The sequence below is a fragment of the Dendrobium catenatum genome, unplaced genomic scaffold, assembly GCF_001605985.2.
Source record: "Dendrobium catenatum unplaced genomic scaffold, ASM160598v2 fragScaff_scaffold_980, whole genome shotgun sequence".
Taxonomy (NCBI): domain Eukaryota; kingdom Viridiplantae; phylum Streptophyta; class Magnoliopsida; order Asparagales; family Orchidaceae; genus Dendrobium; species Dendrobium catenatum.
This window is the reverse complement of record NW_021319442.1, coordinates 652,861-669,080: the sequence shown is the minus strand read 5'-3', so window position 1 is coordinate 669,080 and position 16,220 is coordinate 652,861. Positions and strand designations below refer to the sequence as shown.

General features: G+C 35.9%; 1 protein-coding gene across 1 annotated transcript in view; it reads left to right on the top strand.

The window, feature by feature from the left end:
• LOC110099372 (probable thimet oligopeptidase) overlaps positions 1-16,220 on the top strand; it is a 93,786-nt gene that overhangs the window by 4,175 nt on the left and 73,391 nt on the right. Inside the window, exons 2-4 of the mRNA XM_020826491.2 lie at positions 746-925; positions 2,757-2,837; positions 2,929-3,009. Of these exons, the coding sequence (XP_020682150.1) occupies positions 746-925; positions 2,757-2,837; positions 2,929-3,009 (342 nt within the window). The remainder of the gene's footprint in view (positions 1-745; positions 926-2,756; positions 2,838-2,928; positions 3,010-16,220) is intronic.

Genomic DNA, 16,220 nt, shown 5'->3' with positions numbered 1-16,220 from the left:
TGGCAGATCTAGCTGACATATTTGTTCTCTTTGAAGCTTTTGTATTCTTCTGATATGCATTGTCCTGTTGTATTTATGGCATTCCTAGTATATTGTTTTGGACTAGCTCACCGATTATACTTGAATCTAGGAGACAACTTGGCAGGGAACTGGCTCAATTTCATTCAGCAATTCACATGTTGCTCACAAATCTTATCTTCTTATTTCACTTGATCAAGTTACGAGGAAGTACTAACAAAATCATGTTTTCCATGTGGACTACTATTGTTTGAAACCCTACAAAACCTTTTAACAGTTCAAAATTTAAAGGGTGCAAAAACGGTTAAATTTTGAACTGTGAGCACAGTTCATCCGGTACTTCTTTTGAGATTTTGGCCAATATAATTGACATGACATGGGATGTTGATTTGTTCTCTCGAAAGCTGTTAATGGTTTATATCATTTTACATAGAGACTATTTTGTTTGAAATTATTTGAGAACTTTTAACTGTTTGAGATTTTAGAGGTTCCAAAACTGTTTAAGTTTTTAACTGTGAACGCATTGCATCTCTGATGCTTCTTTGATGTGTTGGAAAATTTAATTAAATGAGATAGGATATTGTTTTATTCTCTAGAAGCTGTTAATACAGTTTTCAAGTTGCATGTTTCATCTTAAATAATCATCTAATCTTTTCTTGCTGGAAAGATATGCAAAATATAATTACTAGCCATTAGATACAGTTTTATTGTTCTCATTTTTGGCCAGGTTAAAGATTTTGAACGGAATGGTGCCGATCTTACCTCAAGCAAGAAAAAAGAGGCGGAGAGTTTAAGGTCTCAAATAGATAAATTAAGTTTGGAATATATCCAAAACCTCAACAAAGACAATAGTTTCCTTTCCTTCAGTGAAGCAGAGCTTGCTGGGATGCCGTCACAGTTTATGAAGGTTAATAATTTGAGAAACCCTTTAATTCACGAAGCAAAGCTCAGAGCTTTTAGCATTGTGAAGCATTGAACGTTAACTTTTCTAATTTCTATTGTATTTGCTCAATTTGTGAAAATTGATCTTTGGTATTTTCTGATAAGAAAAAATTTCAATCTGCATTGTTTGGTGAGGGAGATTGTTTTCTACGTTCACAACTTCATATTCTGTCTTGATTATTTGCATCGATATTCTTTTTTAATGTTGATTTGCTTGGTTTTATGTGAAAATTTAATATTATTCTAGCAAGTTTCTTTGGTATGTATTTCATGATGTGCCTTAAAACCTCCATATTTCATTTCATATTTCTATCATCACATCATTATCATTAGCCGTTGTTACCAATAAAAGTTGGTTCAACTTCAAAAGTTGTAATTTACCTAACATATCTTTCAATATTTACCTCTGTTAATGACCGATTTTCAAATATTGATTCAGTTCTGCTTTGATGTCCTTGTATCCTTTCTTTTACCTTTGTCTTTTCTTCTTATTAATTTATTATTTACTTATATATGTTTTACGTTCACTTATACATCTTCCGAGCTTGGCTTTCTCATGTAATGGTCTTACAACCTTAGTATCTTTCTTTGTTTGTAGAAACAATTTTTTTGGTGATTTGTGAGATCCACCATTAAATGTTTATTAGTTGCTTTTTTTTTGAACAGCATATATTCATGATTAAATCAAACGCTACTATAAAATAAGCTATAGCTTTTCGATCACATTTCAATCTGATCTCGAGTCCTCTTAGAACCTTTCTACTGGTACAAAGTCACACACTTGGCCATTTAGATCACTGGCAATAATAATAATAATAATATTGTCCCATAGGATATGTCATAGCAAGTTGCTATAAATTCACAAATATTTTTTCAAGCTTTCTACTCCAACTATCATTAGCCACATTCACCTTCAACATTGTCTTTCATTTCATTATCTGCTACTATCCGTGCTCCACATCTTTTGTTGAACTTTACTGTCTGCAATAGCTGATAACCTTCGTTAATATTTTGTGATTTCTCCTTCTCATTTAATTTCTCAATATGCACTTTTTTTTCTTACTATTTTGCTACTATTTTTATTGTTTTCCCATTCAAACTACAGAACATGCCATACTCTTGTTTGTGTTTGGTTGCGGCACATTACTCATAAAATTTTCACAGCCAACCTTTTATTTATTTTCATCACAATTTGTTAAAGTTTGTCAACATTTTCATGTTTGATTCTTAACCAACTCTTACTCGTTCCTCACAATAAGAAAGTAATGGCAATTTTCATCTGGAAACAGTCTAGCATTAGAAATATCAAATTATATTATATTTTGTTGTTTTCTTCTTTAATATCCGTGATTGATGTGGTCTGGATTGTTGTGTAACTAAGCACCCTTACAGGAAATGGAATTTCTTATGAATATATCAGAAAGTGCCATCCTTGTATTTTTCCCATGAGTCATTCATCCTGCAGTGCCACTCAAGTGTTGTCTATGCTTATTTGTTTTGATATAATTTCTTACTTTGTATTGCTTTGTCTGCTGATGAATTTTCTTAAATTCGTGATCTAATTTGCCTCGTTTTCCAATGCTACCTGAATCAACTTTCTTTTGAAGTTGCGTCTGTATCTAGCTGAATTATCTTTCTTTGAAGTCTCTTCTGTATGTTATTTTATCCTTTCAGATTATTTCCCCTATTCACTCATAAAACTCTAAATTCTAATGGCCTTTTTTTTTCCCCATTTTTTGCTTGATTTTTTTCTAAACTGTGAATGCTTGAGATGCAAATATTTTATGCTTTGTCAGAGTCTGGACAAGACTGAAGAAGGAAAGCTAAAGGTTTTTTTGAGAATCTGTCACGTTTCACCCATACTTGAGTATTGCAAGGTTGGTATATTTTCTTTGATATTGGCGGCATGCTAATTACGTAAATATATGCTCGTCCTGTTGTTTTAGAATTTATTCTTATTTGTTGTAGATAGGATCTACCAGGAAGTCTGTAGCAGTTGCTTACTGGCAGAGGCGCGGGAGAGAAAATCTTGAGATACTGGAAAATTTGGTGAAGCTCTGTTCCCTTCTATACTGTAGTGACTTCGTGCTTTGTTCGGTGGAGACTTGTTCTGACTTAGATAATGTTTAAATTTAATACATTTGCAAATTGCCTATCATTTTTATCACAATTTTCTTACTAGGCGTTAAATCAAGCTGTGTGGTATGCAAGCATACGTTGAAACTACTTTTTGCGGGCAAACTGGTGAAAATCTTGAATTATTTTATTCTTGATTTTGGCCATAAAAAGCGTGATGGAGGAGGAAATGAGTCATTTGTGGCCATTTTGTTACGTCTAACATGTTTGCCACTTTCTGAATTTGTATGGTCAGCTCTTTAATTATGTATAAATGTTGCAATAATATATATGAAACTTGCTAGATCTGCACTGGGGCTAATGGAAGAAATGGTTACACTTTTTAATATTAAATGTGTACTATGGTAATATAAAGACCTGCCAAAGAATCAGGCAAAACATTAATTGAGTAGACTTTGCAATTTACAACTTGTTTCTCTTATAAATACTTTAGTCAGTAAACAATCCCTCATACAGATTCTAGCTAGAAAAGCCACACTGAAATCTCAATCTTACAGCTTGGATAGATGGGAATCTAGCGAACCTTTAACTAAACTGTATACAAAATAAAATATTTTTGCTGTCCCCATTCTTGATTCAAACCGGAAATAGAATTCCCTCCCTCTTGCTTGGTTCTTTTGGGTGACAGCCCTTCCAATTCCATATACAGAAAGTGGAAGGAAGTAAAATTGTCGTTACCAGTCTCAAGCCTTGGATGAGATAAATGGTTGGTTGCGTTAGGTAGTCTATAGTCAGTGTAAAACTTGTCAAATAATTATGATATAAATCTTTTAATTTATTATGTTAATGCTAGGGCCTTCTCGAGAAGCAATGCATTATATGGCCTAAATACAACGAGAAGTGTGCAAGGGTTGCTGCACCGGTGTAAAATGTTGTCTTAAGATTAGATGAGGGGCATTTAAAGGATACCAACAAAAGTATTTTAGAGGGTAAGATTCAAAATATTAAGATTTTGACTTTTGCATGAGGAAGTTCATGTTATGTGAGAAAACATAACTAGTGATATTAAAAATATTGCAAAAGATGTGCTTGGAGTATCTAATATAAAAATTACTAATAGTAGAAAATAGTTGGTGGTGAAATTAAATTGTGCAAGAAAAGATAAAAAGTAAGAAGCTTTGTTATAAAAATTGTTTTAGATGTAACAGCTTATAAAATTTTGATAGATATAAAGTGACTCATAAGGAGTCTAGGAAAGTATTATGCTATGCAAATAATTTAGTTTTTAATGATTCATATAATATACTAGATACTAAGGGGGACAAAAGATATACATATAAGTTAGCCAAACAAAGAGATAGGAGAACCAAGGATTTAGTTCAAGTGAAGTTCATTAAGGGTGAAAATAAAAAAATTGATTTGATTAGAAAATAATATTTAACAAAGGTGGATGAGATATTTCGATAAATTTTTCATTGAAGATTGTGAGAATACAATTGACTTTAGAAACCATAAGAAATAAAAATGAATTTTTTTTTATCCTCGTATTAGTAAAACTAACGTCAGAGAGGCTTTAACAAAAATGAAGTGTGGAAAAGCTGTTGGACCCGATGATATTCCAATAGAGGTGTGAAAATGCTTTGGAGACAAGGAATTTCATGTCTTACGAAAATTTTAATATTATTTTGAAGACTAAAATCATACCAGAAGATTGGAGGAGTGTATTGATTCTTATTTTTAAGAATAAAAGTGATGCATAAGAGTGTGCAAATTATAGATGAATTACTTTAATGTGTAATATATTAAAACTATGAGAGAAAGTTATTGAGCATAGGTTCTGGCGTGATACTAATATTTTTTTAAAATCAATTTGGATTCATGCCGGGTTGGAATAAAATGAGTCATTTTTTAAAATCAATCAACGACTACCATGATAGAGTACTTATGGTGCTAGGCTTTTGGAAGTCCTATTACGAAATCTATACTCACATCCACCTAAGGTGATTAAGTTTAAGCAAGGGAGTGTATAACACAGTCTTTTGATTCCTAGTTTTTTTTCATGCAGAACAATCAACATCTTTTAAAGAATGGGTCAACATTGAGTTGAATAGAAGGCGAATAAAAATTTTCTTGAATTAAAAAAATGGCTTTGTCATGATTGAAAGCATCTCCTAATACTCTTTTGTGATACTAAGATAGAATAGCTTATTGTAGGGAACAACGTGGAATAGAAACTTGATCATGGAAAAATAAGTACCCATCTTGATTTTGAAAGAATTGATGGGTTTCGACTCAACTTAGCATCCAATTTTACCCAAAATCTAAGTCCTTGGGATAGAGATCCTTATAGCTTTGAAACCTATGACATTTAATTGAAGGGTACTAAGGAATATCGACAACTCAAAGCGATTGCAACTTTTGAAATCTCGATTTATGTTTTAAAATGCAGTGGAATGATGAAAGAAACTCAAGCCACTTAACATGTATTCCCTTAAGTTTATATTGATTATGAAAGTATTTTAGAGCTGCATGGTTTAAATAGAAAAAATGAATTCATTGAGCAATAGTTGATGTTTCTAATGTTCTAAAGGATGAACTCTCACATAGAATTCTTTATCATATATTCAATATTTGTATCGTGCCTTATATTCAATATTTGTATCGTGCCTCATTTAATTTTCTCCTAAAATAGGCAACTGGATGCCAACTTGTACTTAACACGACACTAATACCTATGTTTGAGGCATCACATTCTACTTTAAAATATAATTGATATTAGGAAGGGAAAGGATCAAGATGTTGATCACAATTTGTTTTAGGTTTTTTAAATTTGGAGTTGGCTGTGGGCGTTGAAACGAATTTGTTCCCTTAAGATCTTCAGATAAAGGAGCATCTATAGTGTTGAAGTTCTTAACGAAACAACAATAAAAGGACATCAATACTTGGAAACATTTTATATCAATGAATGATTGTGGTATGGGCCAATCTAAGATGGCTTGATTCTTTTTCTGGTTCATTTCTATTGTAGCACGGCATAACGCATCCTTAAAAATTATATTGTAATAATTCTTCTATTTTCACAGAAGTCAAAACATTAGACTTTTAGATAGAATAATCTAAATAGAATGTAATATCATTAGAATAATAAGATAATATAATTAGAATTCATATAATATTTTTCTTTTTCCTTTATTTCTTCTCATATGAATATAGATTTAAGATTTAGAGTTAACAAACTTATTCTATAGCTAACCTAATAGCAAAAATTTTCATCTGATATATAATATATCATCAAATTACTAATTATATTTCTATATTTAAGAGGCTTTCTATATTTAGATGCATCTATATGGATTCATATAAATATAGAAATATCGTAAAATTAACATGAATTTAATTCTTGCAACTTTTCTTTTTTGTGGGACCTCAAAACGTTGATGTAAATGATGGAAATGATTCTCTAGAGTGCAAGTATATAAACTAGGATATGATCGAAGTATCTCACCACAAAATTTTCCATGAATCATTTACAAACTTGAGCCAACAAGCACATAAAAGTGTTGGGAGCTATGATGCGCTGACACTCCGCTAAAAGAGGGTATGCAATGTCGGACACGCGTCCGGCACAGCATGGACAAGTGTCCGACACGGCATTGGAGGTTCGCAATTAAAAAAAAATTAAAATTAAAACTGGACACTCGTGTCCGATTATTAAATAATAGAATCGTCCGATTCATTAGGTACATGCTTGGTACCACTAGGTATCGCTCAGTACATGCGCGGTACCGCTAGGTACATGCTCGGTACCGCTCAGTACATGCTCGGTACTACTAGGTACATGCTCGGTACCGCTCGATACATGCTCGGTACCGCTCGATACATGCTGGATACCGCTCGGTATATTTCCATACAAACAACTTACGAACTTTAAAAATAACCAGAACTTCAAAATTACTCTTACCCTAAAAAAATGGTGGGGGCAAGAAATATAGGGAGCCTATACCTCTTTCCCACACGAATGATTGGTCCTTAACCGAAGACCCACTAAATCACGAAAGATGCGACTAAGATGAGGAAGAACAAACTCTTACATTTCAAATTAAACTAAAAAGAAAAAATATAAAAAAAACATTACAAACGACGACGGATTACAACTTTTGACTTGAAATCAAAGACACCCTAAAGTTGGTTTACTTAGAGACGAAAGATACAGATGGAGTGGCACTTGCGGAGAGTCGAAAGAGATTAGAAGCCGAGACGAAAGGTTGGAAAGAGCTCGCAAGATTTCCGGAGGGGATGAGAAAGAAGACGGACAAAGCTCGCAAGCTTTTCCAATAACTCGCATGTTAGATTCCAAAAATCACATAACATTCACTATTTTAAAACATTACAAGCCTCTCATATATATATGTATGAAAGGGGAATACAAAAGGACACACAACATTAATTTTCACAAGAACCTAAACATCACAAGCATGGAAATCCCCCCATGCTAATCACGGAAAACCGCCCAAGCCTAGGAACCGAAGGAGCAGCCGCGGGAGACTTGGAGGCCGCACGGAACCAAGGCGCCACAGCCACGGGAAACATCCCAGACTCAGAAAACCAACAGCCGGCCGGAATTCCAAGGGGCAAAGGCACAAATAAAACTAAAGCCCATGGTGGAAGCCAAGGAGCCACACATGGGAAAACAAAACAACTTCTTGGGATTCCAAAAGCCCTTTTAAAAACCCAATAGACAACTTAAATGAAGATATTAAAAACTATAATAAAAAGTACATTAAATAAAAGATAACTATGAACTAAAACTTAGCTAATAATGAGCTAACACTTATTTCAATAAGTGAACTAAAGACCAGCTCATAAATGAGCTAAAATTTCAGCTCAATTGACTGAGCTTGTAAGCTCAAGGGAAGTCAAATCCAACTTATTTTGGGTTTGAGTTGACCCCCCCCTCCCTTTGCCTACATCAGACTCCCATTCTTGAGAACTGATCTCCTGATGAGTTAGCTTTGGGTTCTCTTGAGGAGGTGCATACTGATCATCCAACTCTTTGATTTTCTCACCAAATTTCTTCAAAATTTCTTGTTGTTCCTTCTCGAATTGCCTTTGCAGAAATCTCTTCCACTTCTCGAATTTTTGATCACATAGGAACATGTGATACTGATGCTTGTATAGATGGTCTTGAAGCGGATCAGTAGAATCGCCTTATGTAGGAATCCATCTGTCCAAGGGGACTGGGATGTCAGGATTATTTGAATTGATTTCCTCGTTATATGAATCCATATTTTTGTTGTCATCCATTTTTTTAAACTGACTAAAAAAAGACTCAAAAAACTCAATCTAAACTTAGACTCACAATTCTTGCAAGACTCACAACAAGATTTGACTCTACAAAACAAAACTTGTCAAACTAAAACAAAATTTGACAACTAAAACCTAGGACTTCCTAACTTGCTCTGATACCAAATTGGTGGGGGCAAAAAATATAGGGAGCCTATATCCCTCACCCACACGAATGATTGGTCCTTAATCGATGACCCACTAAATCACGAAAGATGCGACTAAGATGAGAACAAACTCTTACCTTTCAAATTAAACTAAAAAGAAGAAATTTTAAAAAAACATTACAAACGACGACGGATTACAACTTTGGATTCGAAATCAAAGACACCCTAAAGTTGCTTTACTTAGAGATGAAAGATATTGATGGAGTGACACTTGCGGAGAGACGAAAGAGATTAGAAGCCGAGACGAAAGGTTGGAAAGAGCTCGCAAGATTTTCCAATAACCCGCAAGTTATATTCCAAAAATCACATAACATTCACTATTTTAAACATTACAAGCCTCTCATATATATAGGTATGAAAGGGGAATACAAAAGGACACACAACATTAATTTTCACAAGAACCTAAACATCACAAGCATGGAAATCCCCCCATGTTAATCACGGAAAACCGCCCAAGCCTAGGAACCGAAGGAGCAGCCGCAGGAGACAAGGAGGCTGCACGGAACCAAGGCGCCATAGCCACGGGAAACATCCCAGGCTCGGAAAACGAACAGTCGGTCGGAATTCCAAGGGGCAAAGGCTCAAAAAAAACTAAAGTCCATGGTGGAAGCCAAGGAGCCACACATGGGAAAACCAAACAACTTCTTGGGATTCCAAAAGCCCTTTTAGAAACCCAAGAGACAACTTAAATGAAGATATTAAAAACTATAATAAAAAGTACATTAAATAAAAGATAACTATGAATTAAAACTTAACTAATTATGAGATATCATGATTTTTATCAACTAACACTCAGTTTCAATAAGGACACTAAAGACCGCTCATAAATGAGCTAAATTTCAGCTCAATTGATTTGAGCTTGTAAGCTCAAGGGAATCAAAATCTCAACTTATTTTGTTTTGAAGTTGACCCCCCTTTGCCTACATCAAACTCCCCTTCTTGAGAACTCATCTCCCGATGAGTTACTTGGGTTTCTCTTGAGGAGTGCATACTGATCATCCAGCTTTATTCTCACCAATTCTTCAAATTTTCTTCCTGTTCCTTCTCGAATTGCTTTGCAGAAATCTCTTCACTTATCGAATTTTTTGATCACATAGGAACATGTGATACTGATGAGCTTGTATAGACGGTCTTGAGAGCGGATCAGTAGAATCGCCTTCTGTAGGGAATCCCATCTGTCCAACGGGAGTGGGACGTCAGGATTTTAATTGAATTGTTCCTCGTTATAGTGAATCCATATTTTGTTGTTTTCCATATTTTTTAAACTGACTCAAAAAAGACTAAAAAAACTCAATATAAACTTAAGTCTCACAATTCTTGCAAGACTCACACAGAATTACTGACTTGACAAGAAAAACTTGACAAACTAAAAAAAGATTTGCAACTAAAACCTTGGACTTCCTAACTTGCTCTGATATCAATTGGTGGGGGCAAGAAACATAGGGAGCCTATACCCCTCGCCCACACGAATGATTGGCCTTAACACGACGACCCACTAAATCACGGAAAGATGCGACTAAGATGAGAAGAACAAACTCTTACATTTCAAATTAAAACTAAAAAGAAAAAAAAAAAACATTACAAACGACGACGGATTACAAAACTTTGGACTCGAAATCAAAGACACCCTAAAGTTGCTTTACTTAAGACAGAAGAGATACAGATGGAGTGGACACTTGCGGAGAGACGAAAGAGATTAGAAGCCGAGACGAAAGGTTGGAAAGAGCTCGCAAATTCGGAGGGATGAAAGAAGACGTCAAAGCTCGCAGCTTTTCCAATAACCGCAGGTTAGATTCCAAAATCACATAACATTCACTATTTTAAAACATTACAAGCCTCTCATATATATAGTATGAAAGGGGATAACAAATGAAACAACATTAATTTTTCACAAGAAACCTAAACATCACAGCATGGAAATCTCCCCATGTTAATCACCGAAACCGCCAAGCCTAGGAACCGAAGGCAGCAGCCGCGGGAGACAAGGAGGCCGAACGGAACCAAGGCGCCACTCGCACGGGAAACATCCCTAGGCTCAAGAAACCAGACAGCTCTGCTGAATTCCAAGGGGCAAAGCACAAAAAAAAACTAAAGCCCATGGGAAAGCCAACTGAGCTACCACATGGGAAACCAAACAACTTCTTGGGATTACCAAAGCCCTTTAAGAAACCCAAGAGACAACTTAAATAAGATATTTAAAAACTTATAATAAAAAGTACATTAAATAAAAGATAACTATGAACTAAAACTTAGCTAATAATGAGCTAACCATTAGTTCAATAAGTGAACTAAAGACCAACTCATAAATGAGCTAAAATTTCAGCTCAATTGATTGAGCCTGTAAGCTCAAGGGAAGTCAAATCCAACTTATTTTGGGTTTGAGTTGACCCCCCCTTTGCCTACATCAAAAAATGTTCTAGGGCGCCTACTTGGACCCCCAGCAGACCAGTATATTGTTGTATTCATGTTGTCTTATTATTAAGATATTTTGATTTCACTTCATATCAATTTAACTTGATGTATTCCTATGTATGATTGGTTTGTTACAATCTTATCTAGATAAAAACAATGAATAATCAATATATAAATGAAATTATAATTTCTATGCAGAAGGATAGTAGTTCAAATAGAGATCCATTATGATTTAGGAGGAATATACACCAAGCTCTAATTTGTTAGTGTCATTTAATCTATTTCACCAATGAGTTAGTGTCATTTAATCTATGACATAATGTTTTAAATACACATTGTGCTAAAGACCAACCTCTGAATCTAATTTTATCATTCCCTTTATTGAGTAGTTGGGCCTTCATGTTGTACTAAATAGTTTTTTGCTTATATTTTTGTGGTTTTACTAGACATTTTGTACTAAATATCTTTATATTATAAGCTAAACAAGTTATCATGAAATTGATTTATTATTGCTTGTCATTTTTAATATAATGTCACCTTAATTTCTATATATTTTATTAAAAAATTATTATGCCATGTCTAAGCCGCACCTGTGTCCTATATTTTAAAAAAAATGCCGTGTCCCGTGTTCGTTTCATGTCCGTGTCGCCGTGTCCGTGTCGGTGCATCATTGGATTGGGAGCATTGGAAATACCTGTATGAATTAACATCCACTCATATAAACCTTCTCTTGTTTTGAAAGCCATCTTCCATTTATTACCTGGTTTCTTTCGTAATTGATGATACATGCTGCGTAAAGTCAATATTGAAAAAGGAAGGATGATCCATGTAACTGTTCAAATAAATCATCTGCTCGAGCGATTGAAAATTGATATTTTATCCCGATCTTATTACATTTCAGCTATCTATACACATGAACCATGTATTGTCTTTCTTTGGGACCAGTAAGGCAAGTGCTGCACAAGGACTAACACTCTTTCAAATCAAACCTTTAGCTTGGAGTTCTACTTTATTTTGTAATTCTTTATACAACATATATCTCATTTGATATGTGGGTTGATGCGGAAAGACAAAACTATTGGCCAAGTAGATCTGATGCGGATATCGGTACGAAGATTTGACGCATCTATCACAGGAGGCGTCGCAAATCGACAGCTATAATTTAAATATTCAATTATGAGTTATTTTTCTGAATTTTAGTTCTTATTTGATGTATTTCCGGTTTTATCCCTAGGTTGGTGTTGTGACATAAGGGGCAATTTTGTATTTTGAGTTTTCTTATGTTGTGACCTATATATAGGGCCTTAAGCTATTGTAATAGGGATGGATTATTGATATTAAAAATTTGTATTCAACACTTGTGTTCTTTTGAGAGGACGACAGTGAGATTCCTATGGGAAGGAATCAGAGTTTTCACCAGCCGCAGGATGGGTCCGGGCTCGTGACTTGAAGTCCCTTGGAGAAGGGCAAAACATCACCCGTCAGTCTTCGGAAGAGTCTAAGGCTCGCGGTTTTTATCTTCTATCTTTTGTTTTTGTGTTTGTTCCTTCTTATTGCTCCCCTTAGTCATATTCATCTTCTCCTTCTCCCTCAACCTCCCGGGCCAAGCCCCATACCGAGCTCCCCAAAAGCCACCGGCCACCTCACCAGAAAATCCCCTAATCGCCGGCCATGACTCCCTAGCCGCCAGCCTCACCCCCTCCTCTTCCCATGGCAATGCCTCCTTCCAATTTGGGTTGGCAAAATCGAGAGGGAAAATCCATAACAATTTTGGATTTCAAATTTCAAATTTCAAATTTGAAACCTTTCCTAATTGGGTTTGATTCATATTTGGAAGGTTTTAACTCTCCAATTCAAAATTCAAATTTGAATTGCAAGGAGATGAGTCATTAATCCTTCCAAATTAAATTAGACCTAGCTCCCTTGCCACCGGCCTCATCCTTCCTCCCACCCTTTGTGGAATTTCCTAATTTGGTTGGGTTAATTTAGGGATTGATTTGAATTTGAAATTATTCAAATTCAAATTTCAAATTCTTTCCTAAATTAGTGATTCTATTTTAGGAAAGTTCTTAATTTACATCCATTTGAATTGGAGTGAATTATTTTCTTTCCTAATCCTTTTAAACCAAATTAAGAAGTCTTAATTATTCTTTAAACCAAATTAAGAAGTCTTAATTATTCCCTATCATCCACCTTTGGAAACCCAAAACCATAGCAGCTGAAATTTTCAACGGGCCAAACATTAATTCTTTCCTAAAACCTGCCATGGGAATTAAGAAAGAATTCCACCTTCAGCCCAGATACAGCCGGCCTCCTTTCCTTTATTAAATTGCTTTGAAATCCATCCATAAGTGCAGCTTATTTCTCTTTGGAAAGATTTCAAAATCTGAGAACTTTGTTTGACCGAAAATTCAAAGCCTTTCTTCACTTCCCAATTATGTAGAGGGGAATTAGGAATTAATTCTCTAATTTACCTCTTCATTCCCGTAACTCCCTCATGGCTGTAATCCCCCCCCCCTCTCAAATCTTTCCAAACTCTTCCTTTTACGTTGGTAAATAAATCTCCATCACAATCCTGTGCTGGCCGAATTAACCCAAGCTATGTACGTTGGTTTTCTCCACCCAATCCTTCTCAAAACTCCTCCCACATGGAACTTTCTACCGTCTAAAGACTGCGGCCAGAAGTTTCCAGCAGCTAGTACTGTTCTTCCAGCAACCTGAATCTTCCAAGTTGTTGTTTTTACCACAGAAAATTGCTGTTCAGCAATTCCTGCTGTACTACTATCGCTCCAGCCCCATTAAAGGACCTCTCCTCGTCATACAATCCTTTCTTAAGTCAAACAGTTGCTGTCCAAGGATTCCTGTAGCCCCAACGGTTATCCCTGCTTGCAAGAAGGCTGAGTTTTAACAATCCGGCGTGAAGAGCTGCTGTCCAAGACTTCTAAAACCCCAAAGCTGCTGAGAGATCCTCTCCCTAGCAATCCTCCTACCCGTTCTACATCAGTTTGGTATCAGAGCATGGACTCGGATCAACTTGGAAGGACTCTAGACTGGGTGGTAGGTCAACTGGGCGCCATTAGTCAACATCTCAAGGAGAATCAATCGGACTTAGCTGACCTTCACCGTCAAACAATCGAACGATTCGATAACCTAACGCAAGGTAGGATTGACCCACCGCTTTACACACCTTCAAGATCCCCTTCATCAAAGGATAAAAAAAGGGCACTAAGAAACAGAGAAATAGTGGATAGAGTTGACAAATGGATGGAGGCCAATGAAGCTTTCAATTTCCCACTCACTGTGCAAATCAAAGGGAAATATAAGGTGATCAAGGAAGAACATGAAGAAGAAGATGAATTGGTTGACAAGGAGAAATGCGTGACTGCAAATAATGCAGAGAGAGATTTGGTTGATTCAATTACAACTCCTACAGAAGTAAAGGTTTATTCTGACCCAGTTAAAACTCTTATAACGGAGAATGTTGATGAAGCTCTGGACAATATTGCTCCTATTTCTAGTGAAGCTATCTATGAGAGTGAACAAGTTCTTGCAGGTGAAAAGAAGTGCGACAGCTTGGAAGGTGAGCCCTTGACTATGGTTAAGAAAATTGGCGAGCTACAGTGCAACAAGCAAATTGACCTTGTGGGCAACCGGGGTTGTTTGAAAATCTTTGCAAAAGGGTCATTGGGTTTATTGTCCCTTTCGGATAAAGAAACTATGTTTCCAAATAACAATCCAGAGTAGTACATGTGCAGTTGTGATGCTTTCTCGACGGAGTCGAGTATTCTCTCACCTAGGGAGATGATGCGGACATCGGTACGAAGATTTGACGCATCTATCACAGGAGGCGTCGCAAATCGACGACTATAATTTAAATCTTCAATTATGAGTTATTTTTTTCTGAATTTTAGTTCTTATTTGATGTATTTCCTGTTTTATCCCTAGGTTGGTGTTGTGACCTAAGGGGCAATTTTGTACTTTGAGTTTTCTTATGTTGTGGCCTATATATAGGGCCTTAAGCTATTGTAATAGAGATGGATTATTGATATTAAAAATTTGTGTTCAACACTTGTGTTCTTTTGAGAGGACGATAGTGAGATTCATATGGGAAGGAATCAGAGTTTTCACCAGCTGCAGGATGGGTCCGGGCTCGTGACTTGAAGTCCCTTGGAGAAGGGCAAAGCATCACCCGTCAGTCTTCGGAAGAGTCCAAGGCTCGCAGTTTTTATCTTCTATCTTTTGTTTTTGTGTTTGTTCCTTCTTATTGCTCCCCTTAGTCATATTCATCTTCTCCTTCTCCCTCAACCTCCCGGGACAAGCCCCATACCGAGCTCCCCAAAAACCACCGGCCACCTCACCAGAAAATCCCCCAATTGCCGGCCATGACTCCCTAGCCGCCAGCCTCACCCCCTCCTCTTCCCATGGCAATGCCTCCTTCCAATTTGGGTTGGCAAAATCGAGAGGGAAAATCCATGACAATTTTGGATTTCAAATTTCAAATTTGAAACCTTTCCTAATTGAATTTGATTCATATTTGGAAGGTTTTAACTCTCCAATTCAAAATTCAAATTTGAATTGCAAGGAGATGAGTTTTTAATCCTTCCAAATTAAATTAGACCTAGCTCCCTTGCCACTGGCCTCATCCTTCCTCCCACCCTCTGTGGAATTTCCTAATTTGGTTGGGTTAATTTAGGGATTGATTTGAATTTGAATTTATTCAATTTCAAATTTTTTTCCTAAATTAGTGATTCTATTTTAGGAAAGTTCTTAATTTACATCCATTTAAATTTGAAATTTGAATTGGAGTGAATTATTTTCTTTCCTAATATTTTTAAACCAAATTAAGAAGTCTTAATTATTCCCTATCATCCACCTTTGGAAACCCAAAACCATAGCAGCTGAAATTTTCAACGGGCCAAACATTAATTCTTTCTTAAAACCTGCATTGGGAATTAAGAAAGAATTCCACCTTCAGCTCAGATACAGCCGGCCTCCTCTCCTTTATTAAATTGCTTTGAAATCCATCCATAAGTGTAGCTTATTTCTCTTTGGATTGATTTCAAAATCTGAGAACTTTGTTTGACCGAAAATTCCAAGCCTTTATTCACTTCCCAAATTATGTAGAGGAGAATTAGGAATTAATTCTCTAATTCACCTCTTCATTCCCGTAACTCCCTCCTGGCTGTAATTCCCCCCCCCCCTATGCACATGCACCATGTATTGTCTTTCTTTGGGACCAGTAAGGCAAGTGCTGCACAAGGA